The sequence below is a fragment of the Bos indicus x Bos taurus genome, chromosome 24, assembly GCF_003369695.1.
Source record: "Bos indicus x Bos taurus breed Angus x Brahman F1 hybrid chromosome 24, Bos_hybrid_MaternalHap_v2.0, whole genome shotgun sequence".
Classification (NCBI taxonomy): domain Eukaryota; kingdom Metazoa; phylum Chordata; class Mammalia; order Artiodactyla; family Bovidae; genus Bos; species Bos indicus x Bos taurus.
In genome coordinates this window covers 41,786,156-41,805,385 of record NC_040099.1, presented here as the reverse complement: position 1 = coordinate 41,805,385, position 19,230 = coordinate 41,786,156, and the positions used below count along the sequence as shown (strand labels likewise).

The following is a 19,230-nucleotide window of genomic DNA, read 5'->3' as shown; positions in this document are numbered from 1 at the left end:
GAAGTGGCTGACATCATGGTAGGACACTCCCTCCCAAGAGGACTGAGAACATTTCTCTCCACACCTTTTCCCAACTGCTACCCCAGGAAGGCCTCTCTGGGTCTTCCTACTCACGTTCTGTGAATCTTCCTCCAGCCTGGAAAGAGAATGCTATTGTTATCACACAACAGGGTCTGACACACATCTGAAGATCCCGTAGTTTGTCCATCACAAACTCTGCCCTGATGCCCAGAGCGACAGTTTCTCTGGAGCAAACTCAACCTTCTCTCTATCATATCAAGACCCTGGGTCTATTTCTCCACCTCTGGTTGGCAACCCCCAAGCCGAGGGAATACTGCATCTAGGTGCTGGGTGGAGAAAGGGACACCAGCACAAAACCACCCGTGCAGATCCTGGCATTTCCCCTCCTGAGCCTCAGACTAAGCCACAGTTAGCAGAAGGCATTCATGATTCAAAAATCCCTTCCCTTGGCAGCTCTCCACTGCCCTGGCTAGGAGAAGGTACAAGAGGCTGTGGTCAGGGACCGCTCCTAAACTCAAGACATTGCAGATGCTGCTGCTAAAGCAAGAGCTGCCCAACAAAACCCCGACTGGCCGGAGTTGTTCTTGACTCCAGAAAACTGCACGGTTACCTTTAGCTGAGCACTGAGGTGTCTGCTCTGGCTAACACTGCTTGCTGTGTCTGGATTAACAACAGCCCTGGGGAAGTGGAAACTCGGCTCCCTGAAGTCACTGAACAAGCCGCTGGGCTGCAGAAAGCACTGTCTTCAGCAGGCTCTTTCCTGACTTACATGACTTTGGTGTCTCAGGGCCCCAGACACTCACTGGTGCTGATCCTGCTAGGAAAGCCCTAATGTGTGTGTATAGCACTCACCAGCAAGCAGACCAAGATCTCCCTAAGACTGGAGCAACAACAGAAAAGGAGCAGAAAGAACCACCAACTTAGACTGTGAACCAAGGTCAGCACCTGTGAATGCCACAGATGCAGCAAAACCTGCACGAGTTCCAATGCAGCAGCTGAGAGGAGCTCCAGTGCCTTAAATCTCAATCAGGATTCTCAGGCTGAGTCTGATTAAAAGCTAAGTTAGCAGGCCCAAAACAGAGTCGCCTCAAGGAAGCCCCGCCCTCACCAAACTTGAGACCATCAGTGTCGGCTCCCCCAGAACCCGAGCCTGAAACCATCAGTCTGGAGTCACGTGACCTGCACCAAAGAGGTGATCCACTGGACAGACAGACCCCTGCCATCACCTATAAGACAGTAACCTGGCCACAACCCACCTTCCTGCCCAGTTGGGCTGGCTGACCGGGCATCATTCACAGAAGCCACTGCAGATCCAGTCCAGACAGCCGCTCAGCACCAGCCGGGGTGGGAAGAGGACACAAGTGAGTTAGCACAAAACGTCCTGCTCACAAGCGGACCTTGAAGGACACTGAAGCACGTCAGACCAGCTTCAGTGCACTCAGGTATTTCAAAGAAAGAACGGGTACAGAAAACAAGAAACTTTTTTTTCTCCCTCAAATGGCTGTTGAATTTATTTGCTTGATCAATAATGGTCCTGGCAAAAATTAGTTTACCAATGCTGAGACAACTGTAATGAAATACTGATTTTAAAAATTCATGACACCGTGATAGAAATTAGAGTTTACACAAACGAAAAAGAAACCTTCAGTATTGCCAGCAAATATAAAATAAATGTAACATGACAGACAGGACAGTAAGAAGGCTTTTATACATTTATATTTGACACCTGACCATATTTTCAGTCACCATAATATCTTCTCTCCAGGTTTAAAAAAATAGTATGCTGATTTCTATAACAAAGCTTTTTTTCGTACAAAAATCAAATAATGGCCAACAAGTCACAACAGTGCAATAGGTAGAGAATAAAAAACCGCATTAACCAGGTGCTGAAATAAATACTAACCAGGAGAAGAGGATGCGCCCTCATGGGGTGTTTCCACCACCGGGACGTGTGGGTTTGTCTTCACAGCCCAGGGCCTCTTGGAGCCACTTACTTGGACCCAGCGGCACTGGACCCCGGTGCCTGTGCGCCGGACGCCTCAGGTAACCAAGGTCGTGGGGCGAGGGGGGGTCAGGACCACGGCTGACTCCCAAGGAAGTCCGATTCCTAGTACTCAGCCTGGCCCACCGGGCGTCCAGCAGCAGTTCACCGAGCCTGTGTGGACACCGACTCCAATCCTGTGTGAGCGCGTGGCTACCCATCGATATGGCTTATGCAGGCAAAGACACGCTTACATTCGGGCCCGAGCAAGCCACCCACGGCGCTCTGTCCTAATGGAAGGTCGAAGAAACATGCTGTGTGGACGCCCCGGTCCTCCCATGACCCAGGCCACCGGGGTGACTCGGGCGGGGCTGAGGGCAGGGTGGGGGGGCCAGCCGGTCAGGAAGGAGGCCCCCAGGACCCGCACCGCGGAGGTGTGAAGGCACGGGCGAGTGGCGGCAGCGAGATCCTGGGGACGTGGCGGGCGGGGCGGCCCCGTGTGGCTCCCCCACTAACGAGAGAAAAATCCTGATTCTGCCGTAATAAAAAAGCAAAGAAAGACGATTTTTGGTTTAAAAAGAAGCCACTCAAGGGTTAAAATAGTTATTTAAGTTAACAAAGGAAATGACTCTTCCAAGAAGCCGACAGTCTGGGACACGTCTGGGACACCGGCGTGCCGACCAGCCGTCTCTGGAGGCCCGCACGCCCCGGCCGGCTCTCAGATGGGCGTCTCCTTCCGCTCCCTGCCTGGCGACGGCCGCGCCTGCTCCTTGGTGGGCGGGGGCGGCTCCCGGGCGCCGGGCTCGGGCTCAGCCAGGGGTTCGGGGCGCGCGCGCTGCAGTTGGAGCAGGCGAAGCTGCACCCGCAGCTCAATGATGGCCTCGCGTTCCTCGTGAATGGCCTGGTTCAGGTGGTTGTTCTTGATCTGCGGGGACAGATGCAGTGGCCGGTCAGTTAGGGGTTGCGACCCGGAAAACAGGCTGAGCCACTGCCCACGGTCAGCAGGCGTGCCTCCCTCTGGGCAGGGCCCCCTCCCCCTCTGTGGACCTGGAGAGCTCCCTCCTTCCCGGGGGTGTTTTCCTGCTCAGCACTAACACGATCTGTAAACTGTGGGGCAGAGCGAGCTGCTGCACCGGGCCTGTCTGCCGGCCCCCCCAAATGGCTCTGGGGCCAGCAACCCCGAGTGGGGGCTCCCGGGTGGGATTCTGTTGTGTCCGAGCCCCTGCCGGAAGGAGAGACAGCAGCCCAGGCCCATAGGCCCCATGTGAGGAGAGGAGCGAGTCCGATGAGCATGATGCGGACCCCAGTGCTCCCGAGGACAGCAGCCCCGCGCATGCGCACCTCCAGCTCCTCGTTCTGCCGCTGCAGGTCTTGCAGGATGAGCTGCAGCTCGTCCTCGTCCTCGCTCTCGCTCTCACTGTCTGATGAGTACTCCTCGGTCTCGCTGCGGCCATGCTGCTGGCGGCTGTGCGGGGACAGGACAGGGCAGGGAGCGCGTGACCCACCCGCACAGACAGGCTGGTGGTCTGCTTCTGGACTGTCCAGCTTTCTAGCGGGTCCACTCAGGATAAGGCCCACCTCAGAGGTAACAGAAGGTATGGAAGGGGGCGCTCTGCCTGGCCCTGTCACAGGAAGGGCTGAGGCTTGGACCGCCCTGCTCTCCCCAGAGTCCAAGTGGAGCCCTGACCCCTGCCCTCACCTCTGGATCTCGGCGATCTCCGCCCGGAGGCGCTCGATCTCTTCCTTCTCCGAGGCAATCTGTCGGCGCAGGAACTGCTCCATGGCTAGGAGCTCCTCCTGCTCAGTCAGGATCTCATTCTCCTAAAGCAGTGACACTGGTGAGCACCTCTGAAAGTCTAGGAAAGGTTGCTCTTCTGGGGTCTCCTCTGTCACCCTGAACTGTTTACGCCCATACACACAACACTGGGGCTTCTCAGGTAGTAAAGAATCTGCCTGCAATGCAGGAGACCCGGGTTCCATCCCTGGGTGGGGAAGATCCCCTGGAGAAGGAAATGGCAACCCACTCCAGTATTCTTGCCTGGGAAATCCCACAGACAGAGGAGCCTGGCAGGCTACAGTCTGTGGAGTCACAAAGAGTTGGGAGTTGGACAGGACTAAGCGACTACCACTTCATACACATACGTTAACACACACGTTATAGGAAAGCTTGTAATGCACAACCCTAAAATACCCAGTTTACCTAATTTCAAGAAAAGCTTTGAGCAAAGGTAGACTAAATTGTTTGGGAGGAATGACTAGATTTTCCTCAAGACAGAAAACGCTACTTAGGAATCCTTGTTACGTAAAGGATCCACAAGAGGCCAGCCAGCAGGCACACAGCAGAGTACTAGGGACTGTTTCTACCCCCAGCCTTTCTGAACACCTTCTCACAGCGAGTCTGAGGGCCACAAGGGGCCTTCAACAGTGTCACCAGGGAAGAAAGGCCCCAGCGACGTGCAGCTGTTGTCAGTATCACCTGAAAGCAGAGTTGGTGATGGAAAAGTCTTTCCTTCTCAACACAAGCTACTGTCCTCCTCAACCCATGTCCCCAGGGATAATATTTAAACAGTAAATATGCATTTAACAGAATATGCGTTTCTAAAACTGACATCTGTCCAGGATCTAGCTAGCCCCTCCAACCCAGAGAAAAGATCCACAGCAGACAAAACTTAGGAGAGAACAGAGATGGAAAGCTATAGAAATGAGCTGGAAGCAGCCAAGGCCTACATTTCTTTCCAAACTAACAGGTGGCAGGAGGATAAGAACCTGTGATCAAACGTGAAAGGTGCTGCAGTCAAGTTCACTTTAAAGTCAATGGCCCAAAGTCTCCCGTGTGCATAAGAAACCCACAGAAGTCTCCAGTGTGTATAAAAAACCTCTCTTGGAGCTGTGCTCCTCACAGTCCCCAGCGTTTCTAAACACAGATGCTTATCCTTTTTATGAAAGCTAATGTTCCAAGAAACACCAGGATGAAAACTCTGAAATAAAGATGCATCTGGGACCTCACTCTCTCTTCAGGGGAGGAGAGTTGCATGACCCTGGTAGGCGTGACAGAAAAGGACTGAAACTTGTAGGACTTCAGTTATCTCTGGGATACAAGGATGGTTCAACACAAATCAGTGACTGTGATACAGCACACTAACAAAATGAAGGATAAAAATCGTATCTCAAAAGATTCAAAGAAGCACTTGAAAAAGTTCAACATCCTTTCACAATAGAAACAAAGTGAGTATAGAAGGAATACGTTGCCATGATATAGCTGATATGACAGGCCTACTACAGATAACATGGTACCCCAGTGAAAGGCTCAAAGTATTTCTTCTGAGATCAGAGAGAGGACAAGAGGCCAGTCTCACCACTTCTGGTTATGCAGTACTGAAGTACCAGCCAGAGTAACTGAGCAGGAACAAAGGTGTCCAAATTGTAAAGAAGTAAAATTGTCTGTTTACAGACAACATGATCTTATACACAGAAAACCACAGAGTCCATCAAATAACTGTTAGAAGGAGTAATAAATTTAGGAAAGTTGCAGGATACAAAATCAACATACAAAAATCAGTTGCATTTCTACACACTAACCACTATCCAAAAAAGAAATTAAGAAAACAAATCCATTAAACAAAGAGGTGAAATATCTATATACTGAAAACAATAAAATACTGATGAAAGAAATTGAAGACACTAAAGATAAAATGAAAGGTACCTCATGTTCATAGACTAGAAGGAATAATATTGTTAAAATTTCCATACTACTAAAGTGATCTACACATTCACTGGAATCTCTATCAAAATTCCAATGGGGTTTTGAGGTTTCCCCCAGAAACAGAAAAAATAATCCTAAAATTCATTCAGAACCACAAAAGACTGTAAGAACCACAGCAAACATTTTTTTTAAGCCAAAGCAATCTTAAACAAAAGAACAAAGTTAGAGGCATCACCCCACAACCAAACAGTCCAGTACTGGCATAAAAACATACACATAGACCAATGGAGCAGAACAGAGTCCAGAAATAAATCCACACACTCACGGGCAACTGATCTTTGACAAGGACGCTAATAAACAATGGAGAAAGAACAGTCTCTCTAATAAATGGTGTTGAGAAACTGGTTTTCCACAGGCAAAAAAGTGAAACTGAACCCTTACCTTCTCTCACTACACACACATCAATCACCTCAAAATGGACTAGAGACTTAAATATAAGACCTGAAATCATAAAATTATTAGAAGAAAACACAGAGAGAGTTTCTTAACATTGGTCTGAGCAAGAATTTTTTTAGATATGACCTGAAAAGCACAAATATACAACAGACAAATGGGATTGCATCAAACTAAAAAGTTTCCACACAGCAAAGAAAGTGGAGTGAAGAGACAGACTACGGAATGACAGAAAATACTGCAAACCTTACATCAGATGAGGGGTTAGTATATATAGGAAGAAGTCGAACAACTCTATAGCAAGAAAACAACCCAATTAAAAAATGGGCAAAGGACTTAAATTGACATTTCTCAAAAGAAGACATTGAAATGGCCAACAGATCACTGTCACTCATCATCAGGGAAACGCAAATGAAAACCACAATGAGCTATCACCTCATACCTGTCAGAATGGCTTTTATCAAAAACACAAGAGGTAACAAGTGTTGGTGAGGATGTGGAGAAAAGGAACCCTTGTGCATTGTTAGTGGGAATATAAATTGGTACAGCAACTGTGGAAGACAACATGGAGGTTCCTCAAAACTACAAAGCAGAGCTATCACAGTTCTAGCAATCCAGCTTCTGATTGTATAAATGTAAACAGAACACTAAAGAGATATGTTCACTGCAGCATTATTCACATCAGTCAATATATGAAAACAGCCCAATGGCTGATGGATGAATGGATATAACAATGTGACATGCACATATTCATAAAACATAAGTATACACATGCCCACATAAATATACAACATAGACAACATAAACATACATATATATGTAACAAATATATTCTGATGTAAGAAGGAAATCCTGGCATTTAATAGCACAGATGAACCTGGAGGACATGATAAGTGAAACAAGCCAGACAGAAAAAGACAAATACCATATGATTTCACTGCTTATTTGTGGAATCAAAAAGTTGAACTCATAGAAGCAGAGAGTACAACAGTGGTTACCAGGCCTTGGAGAGTGAGTAAAATAGGGAGGTACTGGTAAAAAAAAATACAGCTGCACTTGTGTTGAAGGACTGTCTAGAGAGGTAAGGCTGATGACGATGCTGTACTCAATGGTGGATTATGCCACGAGAGAGTGTCTTTCAGGTGCTCGCATCACAGAAGGTACTATGAGAGGGTAACTGACTGTAGCAATCATTTCACTGGGTGGAGGTGCATCAGATCATGTTTATACCTTAAATATATATATATATTTTTTTTTTTTTTTAAAGATCTTGCAAAATAGAAGAGGTACACTTACCTGGGCAAGAAGAATATTTATGACTTCCTCGTTTTCATTCATTTCTTCTTTGGAAACATCCTCTTTTGAAAGACTGGCTATTTCTTGGGCAATCTTGGTTTCACATTCCTGTTCAATAAGAGAAATGGAAGCACTGCTCAGCCCACTGTAACACAGTCAATAAACTTACACTGTCCCCATTCCTGAAATTTCCTCCTCAGCTTCTGGAACGGAAACACTAAGAGTGGCACAGCCAGCAGAACCTCTGGATGGGGCATCTGATAAATGGGCTTTGACAGTAACGTGTGGATCTCACGCTGTGGATGTACTGGAGGAAAATGTTCGGTTCTAGCTAACGTGCTCAGCATTTCTGGAACCTTCCCATATAAACTGTCTTCCATGATCCTTCCTGTTTGGAGGGGGTCTACTTTAACCCTACAGTTAGTTGGTTTTGCCGATAGTACCAACGGCAAGTAGCCATTGTCAAGTCAAGTAGCCACTGTCTACCACAACACCAAACGTCTCCAACACCACAAAGTCCCCTTGGGCTCCTCCGCCACCTGTTGCCGCTGGAAACCACTAACCTGCTTTCCATTGCTCTGGTCTCACCTTCTTTTATGTTTCATATAAACTGAATTAATCAGTAAGCAGTCTTTTTCCTGGCACGTTAAATTTCACAACTGATCTATGTTATATCAGTAGTTTGCTGAGTAACATGCAAGGATATGAATGTACCCCAGTTTGTTTATCTGTTCACCAGCTGGTGGGCATTTCAGTCCTTTCTACTTTTGAGCTACTAATAAGACCTGTAAAAACCACTAAGTATCTGCTCTGGGAGGGAACATGCCTTCTTCTGCTAGATAAACACTTAGGAGTGGGATTGCTGGGCCAGATGATAACCTGATGCTTAACTCTGAAAGAAACTGCCAAACTGTTTTCCAAAATGACTGAAACAGTCAAGATCAGTAAAGCAGAGCTCCAGCCGCTCTACGTTCCTGTCAACACTTGGTACTTTTGATACTAGTCATCCTGGCTGGTGCGCAGTGGCTCCTCATTGTGACTGCGATCTGCACTTCCTCACTGATGAACAACCTTCACACGTGCTTCTTTATCATGCACATATAATCTTTGGTAAAGAACTTCAGTAAAGTGCTGTTTAAACTTTTGCCTTTTTAAAACTGAATTTTTATTATAATAATCGTACACTCTGGTGGGGGATATTAATAATGACCGAGGCTAAGCATAGGGAGTAAAGGAGTATGAATTCTCTGTACCTTTCCCTCAGTTTGGCTGTCAACCTAAAACTGCCCTAAAAAAATACAATTTAAAAAAATTGGTTTGTCTTATTAAGTCTAAAGAATTTTTAATATATTCTAGTTCAAGAACTTTATCAAGTGTCTGTTTTTTGCAAATATGTCACAGTCTCTGGTCTGCATGTTCATCTTTCTAACAGTGTCTTTTGAAGAGTATATTTTGATAAAATATAGTTTACCAAATTTTTCTTTTACAGTTCATGAATTTTTGTATCCTATTTAAGAAATCACTCAAACAGCTCATACAACTCAATAATAAAAATTTAAAAAAAAAACGAATCAAAAAATGGGCAAAAGACCCAAATAGACATTTCTCCAAAGAACACATACAGATGGCCAACAAGCAAATGAAAAGATGAAATCATCATTGCTAATTATTAGCGAAATCCAAGTCAAAACTACAATGAGGTATCACCTCACACTGGTTAGCATGGCCATCATTAAAAAGTCTACAAATAATAAATGCTGGAGAGGGTGTGGAGAAAAGGGAAACTTCTTATACTGTTGGTGGGAATTTAAGTTGGTGCAGCCACTATGGAAAACAGTATGGAGGTTCCTCAAAATACCAAAAAATAGAGTTGTCATACAATCCAGTAAGCCCATTCCTGGGCCTATATCCAGATAAAACTATAATTCAAAAAGATAGTTGCACCCCTAATGTTCACAGCCACACTATGCACAATAGCCAAGACATGCAAACAACCTAAATGTCCATTGACAAATGAATAAAGAAAATATATATACATATATCTATATATAAACACATACAATGGAACACTATTCAGCCATTTAAAAGCAATAACGCCATTTGCGCCAACACAGATGCAACTAGAAATGATCATACTAAGCAAAGTCAGTCCCCTTATATGTGGAATCTAAAATGACTCGAACTTATTTATGAAACAGCAAAAGACTCAGACACAGAGAACAGACCTGTGGTTGCCAAGCAAATGGGAGCATGGGGGAGGAATAGACTGGGAGGCTGGGTCATTTATTTCCACATAAATTTTTTTTTCACAGAGATTTTAGAAAAGCTTACTAATTTCTACCCAAAATCACCTGTTTAAATTTTGATTGGAATGGAATCCACAGATGAACTTGGGAAAACCTAACATTTTAACAATATTGTGATAAAAACATATTTCTAATTTATTTATGTCTTTTTTTAGGTGCACTATCCAATAGTTCATTGCAAACATACGGAATACAACAGACGTGTGTATCTGATCTTGTATGTTACAGCATTGCTAAACTCACATATTCAATTTTGTATAGATTTCTTAAGATTTTATACAGAGACAATCACATGATTTGTATATAAAGACTAATTTCTCTCCAATCCATATGCCTTCTTTTTCTTGTTTTGCTGCACTGGCTAAAACACCTCCAGTACAATGTTGAACAGAAGCAGTAAAAGCAAAAATCCTTGCTTGTATACCCAATCAATCCCAGAAGAAAACATTCAGACTTTTACCATGAAGTACAATGTAAACCACAAGACTTTTTTTCTGTAAATGCTCTTTATCAGGCTGAAAAGAGTTTTTATTAAGAAATAAATGTCAAATTTTGCTACACACTTTTTCTGCATCTTCTGATATGATCTTATCATTTTTCTTATTTTTAGTCTGTTAATATAATGAATCTTTAAAAGTCATTTATTTCTCAAAGTTGAAATCAACTTGATAGAACCTTTGGAGCATTCTGTGAATTAATAAGCAGACATGAAGACAGCTTCAAGAAATTAGTAAAGCAGAGGTAAGCCATCCCATTCTGTCCTGGCTCTGGTTTGTTACGTCACAGTTCCTTTATCCAAGAGGGATGCAGAAGCGAGAAAGGAAGCCGCACCCACAGGGGTCAAGACCCTGTGTTAAAGGCTAATGGGTGACACCACACGGTGGACAATGACCACACGAGGCCTGGTTGGTCTATCACTAAAACCTGATTCCAGGCCAAATCATGAAGGGACTAATTAAAAACAGGCATTGTAAGCAAAAGATAACCTGGTAAGCAGAGGAGAAAGGAAAATGCACAGAGGGCATCTGCAGGTCCTATAGCTCAGGGCAGACATCTCGTCGCTGCCTCCTCTCTGACAAAGCCACCGCCACGTCCACGCACACCACCAGCCCTCGAGCCAGAGTACTGCACTGTCTGGACTCTCAGCAGAACCACAACTGTGACCACCACGGACCACGTGGTCCCAGTCAGACGAATGTCAACTTGTGTCCCTTGGAAGTGCTCTTGGACCCTGATATTGAATGTGCACATAGGTGTTAAGAGGGGCCCAGAGATGTGGGACCTCAACCTCAGACTGGCCGGGACACTCACAGAGTCCCAGCGCCAAGCAACACACTGAGCCAGAGGGAGACCGACAGTCGGGCTTGCAAACCCCGAGCTCATCCAGCAGAACCTGTCACCTGCCTGTTTCCAGGAAAAGAAAACCCCTCCTGACTTCAGTACCTCCATGTGTAAGGCCTCCAATTCCCCCGCAGCCTTTGAAATGTATCACCACTGCACTGCTTCTCACCCTGGAAACCTGTTTACAAGTCCAACCAAGCCAGAAACAACAAAACTGACATCTTTTAGTCAAACAGTGTAATTCAAAAACTCAACTTCCTAAATTAAAGGCAGCACTTCCCTGATACCAAGCTGAAGGATCAATAATCAAGAACTGGAAACATGTGAACAAATCTCCCATCAGGGAACTTCCCTTCAGAAGGGATTTGTTGTCATACTTAAAAAAAATAACTTAAAATGGTATATAAAAGATTTTAGTGCATTCTTTTTACATTTCATCATAAACATGATATACCAAAATAATAAATTTACTCACTTGTCTTTTAGCTTCTCTCAGTTTTCTCTTGAGGGCTGTCAGAATTCTTTGTACTTCCCATAATCTCTCCTCTTTCGATAAATCCTTTATCCCGCCCTGTAGATCTCGATGTAAACAATTCAAAAGAAACTCCTAGAAAGTAATACACCACACACTGAATAGGATTTCACGTCTTATCATCTTAAAGCCACATGCCATTTCTAAAGATGCAAAATCGACTACTTTTCGGTTATCGTTAAAGAAATGACATAATGGCACAGATTGTGTTTTCAAGGCTATGACTGAAAAATCCTCCTTAGTTTTTCTGCCTGAGCACTAGGTTCTAATCCATCGGCACACATTGGTTCCCAGCAGTCAATTCATATCCCTTCCCCCAAGAATATCAACTACTAAGAAACAGGAACTTGGAAATGACAGGGAAGAAAAGCAAGCAGGGATCTAATGTGTTACATGCAAACAAAAGATGCAATAATAATCAAATGGAAGTAAATGTCTTAGTCTTGAGTTTCTTACTGGGCTTGCCAAGCACACACAACTGACCAGCGCTATTTCAGAAGGACAGTGGGAAAGCACAGGATCTGGGGTTAAATCCTCGTTGTAAAACTTGGTAATAAACCAGGTGACACAGATTTACCTCTACCAACTTTCATTATTCTCATCTGTAAAGTAAGGCCAATAAAAGCAGCCTTGTTCAGATAAGGCAACATTTTTGGACTGCTTACAACATACCTGGCACCTTGCTGAACATTTTTTAACACATTATTTCATTTAAGGTCATCTTCAGATCAAACCTAGGAGAGGACTCACTTTTAAAGGCAATCCCCAAGTCTTAAGGAGGTTAAGCAATGTGCCTAATTCAGTCAGTCAGGAGCAGAGCAAGAATTTCAAGCCAGGTCTTTTGATTTCCAAACCTGTGCTCTGTGTACCATGATATCCTGACTTAATGAGCATGAATCAGCACCACAAGGGAAGTTCTGGCCTTGGTGTGCCATGAAGAGAGTGCCCGAAAGCTACATACACACAGGAAGTGCTCAAGGACCAGGACTCATGGGCGTCAGCACCCCAGTCTCCCACAGGGTCCGCGTGAGGGTGGCTCGGGGGCCGGAGGGCGGTGCGCACACACCTGTCTCCGTATCTCCTCCTTGATGCTCTCCTGGGTCTCAGGCAGTGTGGGCATTGTGGCCATGTTAGACCATCGCAGGGGCTTCGTCACTTGCTTCAGTGTCACATTTCCAAAGAGCTCTTGCACATGTGTGAAAAACACATACAGAACACGATTGCTAATCTAAAAAAAAAAAGGATTTGCAAGAAAAATATTAAAATCATCGTTTCATTTCATTTGTGTCTGTTGCCTAAGTACCTTCTTTAATCTTCAGGAGTCACAAGACATGCTTCGCTACTTAATGGCCAATTTAAAGAAGAGAATGAGAAAGTACAGGTTAAGTGGTAGACTCAGCACTATGAGGGACTGGGGGAAAAGCCAAGAAAGGGACGCAGAGGCTGATTATCATTGATTTATTCTGTTTTAGCCCTAGAGCATTAACTGATTTTTTAAATCCTATGTTCTTTATTTTCCAGTTACTATGAGGCATTCTAACACACGCGACTGGATCAACTGAGAAACAGGGGAGCCTGTGGCTACAGAGGTGGGCTGAGCATGGGCATCCCCACTCCAGGGACAAACACCTTCCAGGAAACTCCAAAGCTCAGGATGGAGGAGCTAAGACATCAGGATGTTAGGTGGCTAAATAGCTGGTAAAAGAAACTGTTTCCTATCTAAAACTTACTCTGACAACACACCTGCATTTTCTGTGACACCATCATCCCTATTATAGAAATGCTAAGTAACAATGTAATATTTACCAAATTCTGAAAACTTAACTAACAGGAAATTTAAGGAACATCTTGTTTCCAAGCTATAAGCAATGAGCAATGAAGGAATCTTCAGTGAAAGAAAATACACTGTTATACGTAGCAGTGTGCTATAACAGTGACCAACAAGTGACCTGGTGTATTCACCAAGAGGGCTTAAAACAAAAACTATAACCCCTCTCATTGTTCTGCCCTCTGTTTCTGGCCAGAGTGAAATATCAGTAACTCCAATAAAGGAACTCACACATTCTATGCCAGCACCAAGTGAGTAGCAGGAAGCGAAGACCAGGAATTTACGTTATAAAGAATCACCACCCACCTCCTTGAAATGCCTCCCCAGGTTAAGATTCTATACAATACTTTATATAATCTTCACGACTGAATTCTTCAGGTTAAGTCCCTGACCAAATGAATAATGTTAGGCCCCCTTGGGCCTGAGTCTGAATGTCTATGTGACATGATTGAGCAGTAATGCTATTTGATGGAGTAACTGAAATCTTCAAAATTCTGCGGATGAACTGGGACTGCAGGTACCCTGGCTCCTCCTCCACTAAGGACAGGTCACTGTCATCAGGAGCTGCTTACAGACCTACACCCAAACCTGGACAATACTCATATTCCACAGGCACAGCTCAAAGGCCAACCTGCTCACCAGCTTTCACGTCAACACCATCCACACTCAGGCCAAGCCCTTGCCCACTGTCCCTGGCCCACTGCTTGGTATGACTCGGCAATGGGAAGCACCCTCGCCCCAACCCCAAGGGCCCACATGTGTGCCAGGAAGGCTGTGTACCTGCACAGTGGGGCTGAGCACTATGGAAATGTTCTGGATGTTCATTTTCGTTTCCAGTTCCTTGGCAATAACATGGTCCATGTGCACGATGAGCCAGGAGATGAGAAGGCGGCTGCACTCGGGCAGGTCTTCCAACAGGCGCTGGAACTCCTGCACCTTCTCAGCCTCCGAGCTCCGGCCACACGCCTCCTCGAAGCGAGGCAGGAGCTCCTTGGTCAGCAGGTTCTCAGGCAGGTCCCGCAGGTACTGCTTCAGCAAACTGGCCACCGTGTTCGGTTCATACTCTTCCAAGTTTGGAGATTCCTCTCTGTCGTAGGCTGCTTTCAGCTCATCCACCTTGGATTTAATTCCTGAGAACATTCAAATTCAGAACAAAAAGAAGTGTTAAGAAAAAAATCAAACACACAGCTTTCTTCCCCAGCATGCCCATCATCACCCCTGGGGGAGATGGGAAAAGAGCCAACCTGCACGTTAATTGTTTATCTGCATATCGTTCACACAATTCCTCCGTAAATAAGAGAGAAAGCTACACTCTGAGGACAAATTTAGCCAAACACTAAATGATAATGGAAAAACAATATTCAGAACAAATATCACAGCAAACACAGAAACATTAAGCAAATATGCCAATCGATTCAGGGAAAATATGTTTTTAAAGATTACGTAGGCAAAAGTTAAACTACAATTCGAGAATAAGCCTTCCTCTACATGAGTGGCCAACTGCTTTTTCTAACCAGTCACAAGACTGACAATATAAAATACAACTCAGTACACACAAGCACGCTGCAAAAAGGTATGGGTGAGTACTTTTTTTATAAATAAAAATTGTATCAAATGGAAAAGGTGAGCTCACCATCTAAATAAACTGTCTGAAAATTATTCCCCAATAAATACCTAATTTCTAATAATACCTAATATCTAATTTCTACATTTAAATTCTTTACATGTTTTCTTAATCTGAAACAGGGCTAGAACCAAAAAAAAAGTGAAACCTGGGTTACTAAAATCAAATTGTTTTGCTTTTCTTACTGGTCAGAAAGAAACACACATAAATGTTTTTAAGACACTAAGTATGTAAGTCTTGACTCCAGTCTGCATTTAAGACAGAATTCAGTGACACTGACTGCTCGCTCACGAGAGCACAAAGTAGCTTCCGCTGTCTTCAACACTAGAAACTTCAGGCCAAGGTGTGACGCCACACACACAGAACACCACTCGGCTGTAAACAAGAATGAAATCCTGCCGCTGGCAACAGCATGGCTCAACCTGAGGGTGTTAAGCTACATGAACTAAGTCAGAGAAAGACAAGGACTTCCTTTATGGAATCTAAACAAATAAAGCAGTGAATGTAACAAAAAAGAAACAGACTCAGACACAGAGAACAAGTTAGTGGTCACCAGAGGAGAGAGGAAGTGTGAGGGCTAAATTAGAGGTAGGGAACTAAGAGGCACAAACTAAATGCGCAAAATAAATACACTCCACAGTGCAGCACAGGGAATACGGCCAGCATTTCACAGCAGCTATAAACGGAGTATAATCTTTAAAAACACTGAATCACTGTGCCGTATCTCTGAAACTTAACACTGTACATCAACTATACTTCAATTACAAAAAAACTTTAGGCCAGTTATTAAAAACAAGCCACGAACTGAGGCTGACATTGTAATGGTAAACATTACAAAACCTTTTAATGGCATCACAATAAATCAATAACTTAATCCAGCACTGACAAAACCAGCAATTCCAAATAGGAAAATAATAATATAGATTTTATTTTGCTATAATCTTCATTTTGAGGTGGAAAAGTTAGAAAATAATTCCTATTTTCTTACTTTTCTGAATAAAATATGGTGAGTGATAACTTTAATTGAAATTCCTGACACCCTCCTCTCTCTCTCATGAACACCTTGTAGATACATAATTTTGCCCCAGCAGTGCCTGCCCAGAAAATGGCACAAGTGAACAATTAGAATATGTGTTTAGTCTGTTACTCAGAAATTGTTACCAAAATGCTTTCCTTTTAAAAACTGAACACTTCAAAGTCCCAGGTACAGAAAGAGCAGATGACAATAGATTAGTTTTAAAACTAGAACTTGGACATGAATAAGTGTGAATCAAAGTTCTCCATGAAAAAGCGCTACTACTAGCATTCGAAAAGAAAAGTCACAGGCACGGTTCTGCAGTCCAGAATGCTGAATGCAGTGTTCTGCCAGAGCCTCACAAATAAATACAGAACTGATCAAAGCAGGTGCTCGTTCTCCAAGGCGCCAAGGACCAGGGGAGCAGCTCAGTGTCGAATAGAGAAGACATTCCACACCTCCAGCTCCAAAAGAATACAAACATAAAAAATCAGGACAAAGTCCAAAGAATCCTCTGAACAACGCTGTAGGAACCTTCAGAGAAGCTTTCACCTAAAATGAAATTTCCTCATGCCTATCAAAATCATAAGCGAGAAGCAGCTATGTTAGTACTGTGTAGATCTTTAAAAATCCATCTAATTTTTCTTAAAAGGCAAGTTTTACATTCAGTTAAATGTGTTTATTTTATGTAACTAAGAAGTTGTAAGTTAAAATTCAGTGCCTAATTCATTTTCTTATTTTCTATAAAATAGCAGCATATTAGCCAAAACACTCTTAAATGACATGTTATCTGTGGGCTACGTAAAGGTCTCCCCAGTTATCAAACATGCCTGCCCTTTCTTAACAAAGAAAGGGCATATCAAATCTACCTTCATATCAAATCTACCTTCAAGAAATGTGCATGAACCAATTAAATATAAAAACTAAATCTAGTCTCTCTATTCTAAATGTTTTTGATCTAACTCATCATGAACATGCATGAGCAACAATGCATGTTACAGCCTCAGTCACAGGAAGGTGATGACTAGATTTAGAAAAACTAAATCTAGTCTCTTTATTCTAAATGTTTCTGATCTAACTCATCATGAACATGCATGAGCAACGACACATGTTACAGCCTCAGTCATAGGAAGGTGATGACTGCATCGCACAGGTAGGACTTGCATCCTGCACCAACACCAAAGCCACACCGCTTTGTAAGAACAGAGTCTCAGTTTTGGACCACAGGTGTCTTGTTTGACTTTAGACACCCAATAGGAATCACACTCCTGCCAAGTATGAGATGTTAGTTTTCACACACACGGAATATAGGAAAATGGAACCTAGACTTCACTAGCATATGTCAGAGCCACACCTGACCTAGAGGAATCCACCCCTGAGGTCTAAACACTTAGCAAGAACAGCCCATCCCTCAGCTGGACTGAGGAAAAACTCACATGACAGCGTCAGCACTGTGTCTCATGGCCAAGACACATCCTGGACGCAGACACCAAACACCTTCCCTCCCCGCTGACCTCCTCCCGACACCCAACCTCTCGGGGGCGCCCAGGTGAGGGGTGCTGCCCACACGCACCAGGCACTACAAAATGAACCCACGGTGAGCCCTCCTAATGGGGGTGTGGGGATCGAGTAAAAAAGGCAGCGTGCATGCGCGCGCGCACACACACACACACACGGACACAGTGTGGGGGCCTTCGTTCACCGGGAAGGACCAAGGACATGAATGAGGCTTAGGACCCGTGTCACAACCTTGCTCATAAGCACTCTGCTCCTTCCTTTGAAACACAGAGGCAAGCCGACCAGTAGCGAGCAGCGCGGCCCTCACCTGACACCCTGTAGATGCCCTCGCACTTCATGCCGTGCTTCTCCACGTAGTCCACACACTCCCGGAAGACTGCGGGCAGCCGCACGCCGTCGTACATCATGGTCCTCTCTACCGCGTCAGCCAGCGGGATCCCGAAGATGGGCCTGAGGCTCGGGACGTCCAGCTGAGGCACCTCTGGCTCCTGAATCGGCTTCTTCTTCTTCTTCTTCTCCTTCCACTGTTTAACCACGTCAGCTGCTGTCAAGTCTTTTGACTTCTTCTCTTTATGCTTCTCCTCTTTGTGCTTTTCTTCCTTATGTTTTTCCTCTTTGGGTTTCTCTTTTATTTTAAAATCCTTCTCTTTCTTTTTAGAAAAGCTGGGCTTCTTGAAGACATGGATCCCCTTGGACCTCTTCATTTTGGAAGGACTTTCGGCTTCATCCCCCGAACTATCTTCCTGAAAGGCAGCATAGCCCTCAGCTGCCAAAGAAACGCAGGAAGCGTGAGTCACAGTCTGCTGAATGTTACACTGTCCATTTTCTATGTTTAAAACAGGTCCAAAGAAGAGTCACCTGGCCTTGGCGACCTATCTTTCCACCTGTGGCCCAGCCCTCCTGTTCTCCCGGCCACTCATCTCGACTGAAAGGTGTTGCTGTGACATCTCTCAACCACAAGAGGGCAACATGCCCAGAGCTAGTTACCCTTGCAACTGGTTTTATTCTATACATGTGTGCAAGAGAAACTTTTACAAACCAAATTACTGAAAATAATCATTATTTCAACTTATTTGGAAAGAATCCCACCATCACACACAACATTCCTTCACAGTCAGAAGAACATCCTCTAACCTACACTTCTCTCAGCTTAGGTTTTCCTATTTGGTTCCTGGAATCTGAAGCCGTCTCCAGTCACAATTGGAGATGCAGGACTATGTAGGTGCTCTTTTCCTATCCACTGCACCTGGCTCCCGGGTCTCTGGCTGGTAAGTTCCCTCTGGGGCCAGCAGCAGGGATGGAGCCTCCTCTGGGGAGGACCGACCAGGAAAGCCCTAACCTTCAGCGTCGTCGGCCACGCCCCTGAGTCAGAAAGCCTGGGTTTCACATTAACAGCTACTCAATATCAGAGCTGTCCTAGTTGGGCTTCCTTGTTTTTTGGGGTTTTTTTAAACATCTAAAACTCTCCTGTTCTTTTCTTTAGCCAAATATCTTACAAGCTAAAATAGAAATTAATAATAGAGATTTTAAAATAGAGATTAGAGGTATTGCATAAATTTCCTTCTGGTTAAAATACCACGAACTCCACACCAACCAGAATAGCAAAAGAAGA

The 19,230-nt window shown here is 44.3% G+C and overlaps 1 protein-coding gene across 2 annotated transcripts in view; it reads right to left on the bottom strand.

The window, feature by feature from the left end:
• Nucleotides 1-1,501: 1,501 nt before the first annotated feature.
• Nucleotides 1,502-19,230, bottom strand: part of RALBP1 (ralA binding protein 1) — a 40,223-nt gene continuing 22,494 nt past the window's right edge. The window contains exons 3-10 of one of the 2 annotated variants that reach the window (XM_027526023.1): nt 17,926-18,384; nt 14,242-14,591; nt 12,700-12,861; nt 11,577-11,708; nt 7,455-7,562; nt 3,702-3,823; nt 3,344-3,467; nt 1,502-2,927 (exon numbers count right to left, since the gene is read on the bottom strand). In XM_027526023.1, the coding sequence (XP_027381824.1) occupies nt 2,721-2,927; nt 3,344-3,467; nt 3,702-3,823; nt 7,455-7,562; nt 11,577-11,708; nt 12,700-12,861; nt 14,242-14,591; nt 17,926-18,384 (1,664 nt within the window). In that variant the 3' untranslated portion in view covers nt 1,502-2,720. The remainder of the gene's footprint in view (nt 2,928-3,343; nt 3,468-3,701; nt 3,824-7,454; nt 7,563-11,576; nt 11,709-12,699; nt 12,862-14,241; nt 14,592-17,925; nt 18,385-19,230) is intronic. The other variant, XM_027526022.1, reaches the window with a different exon arrangement.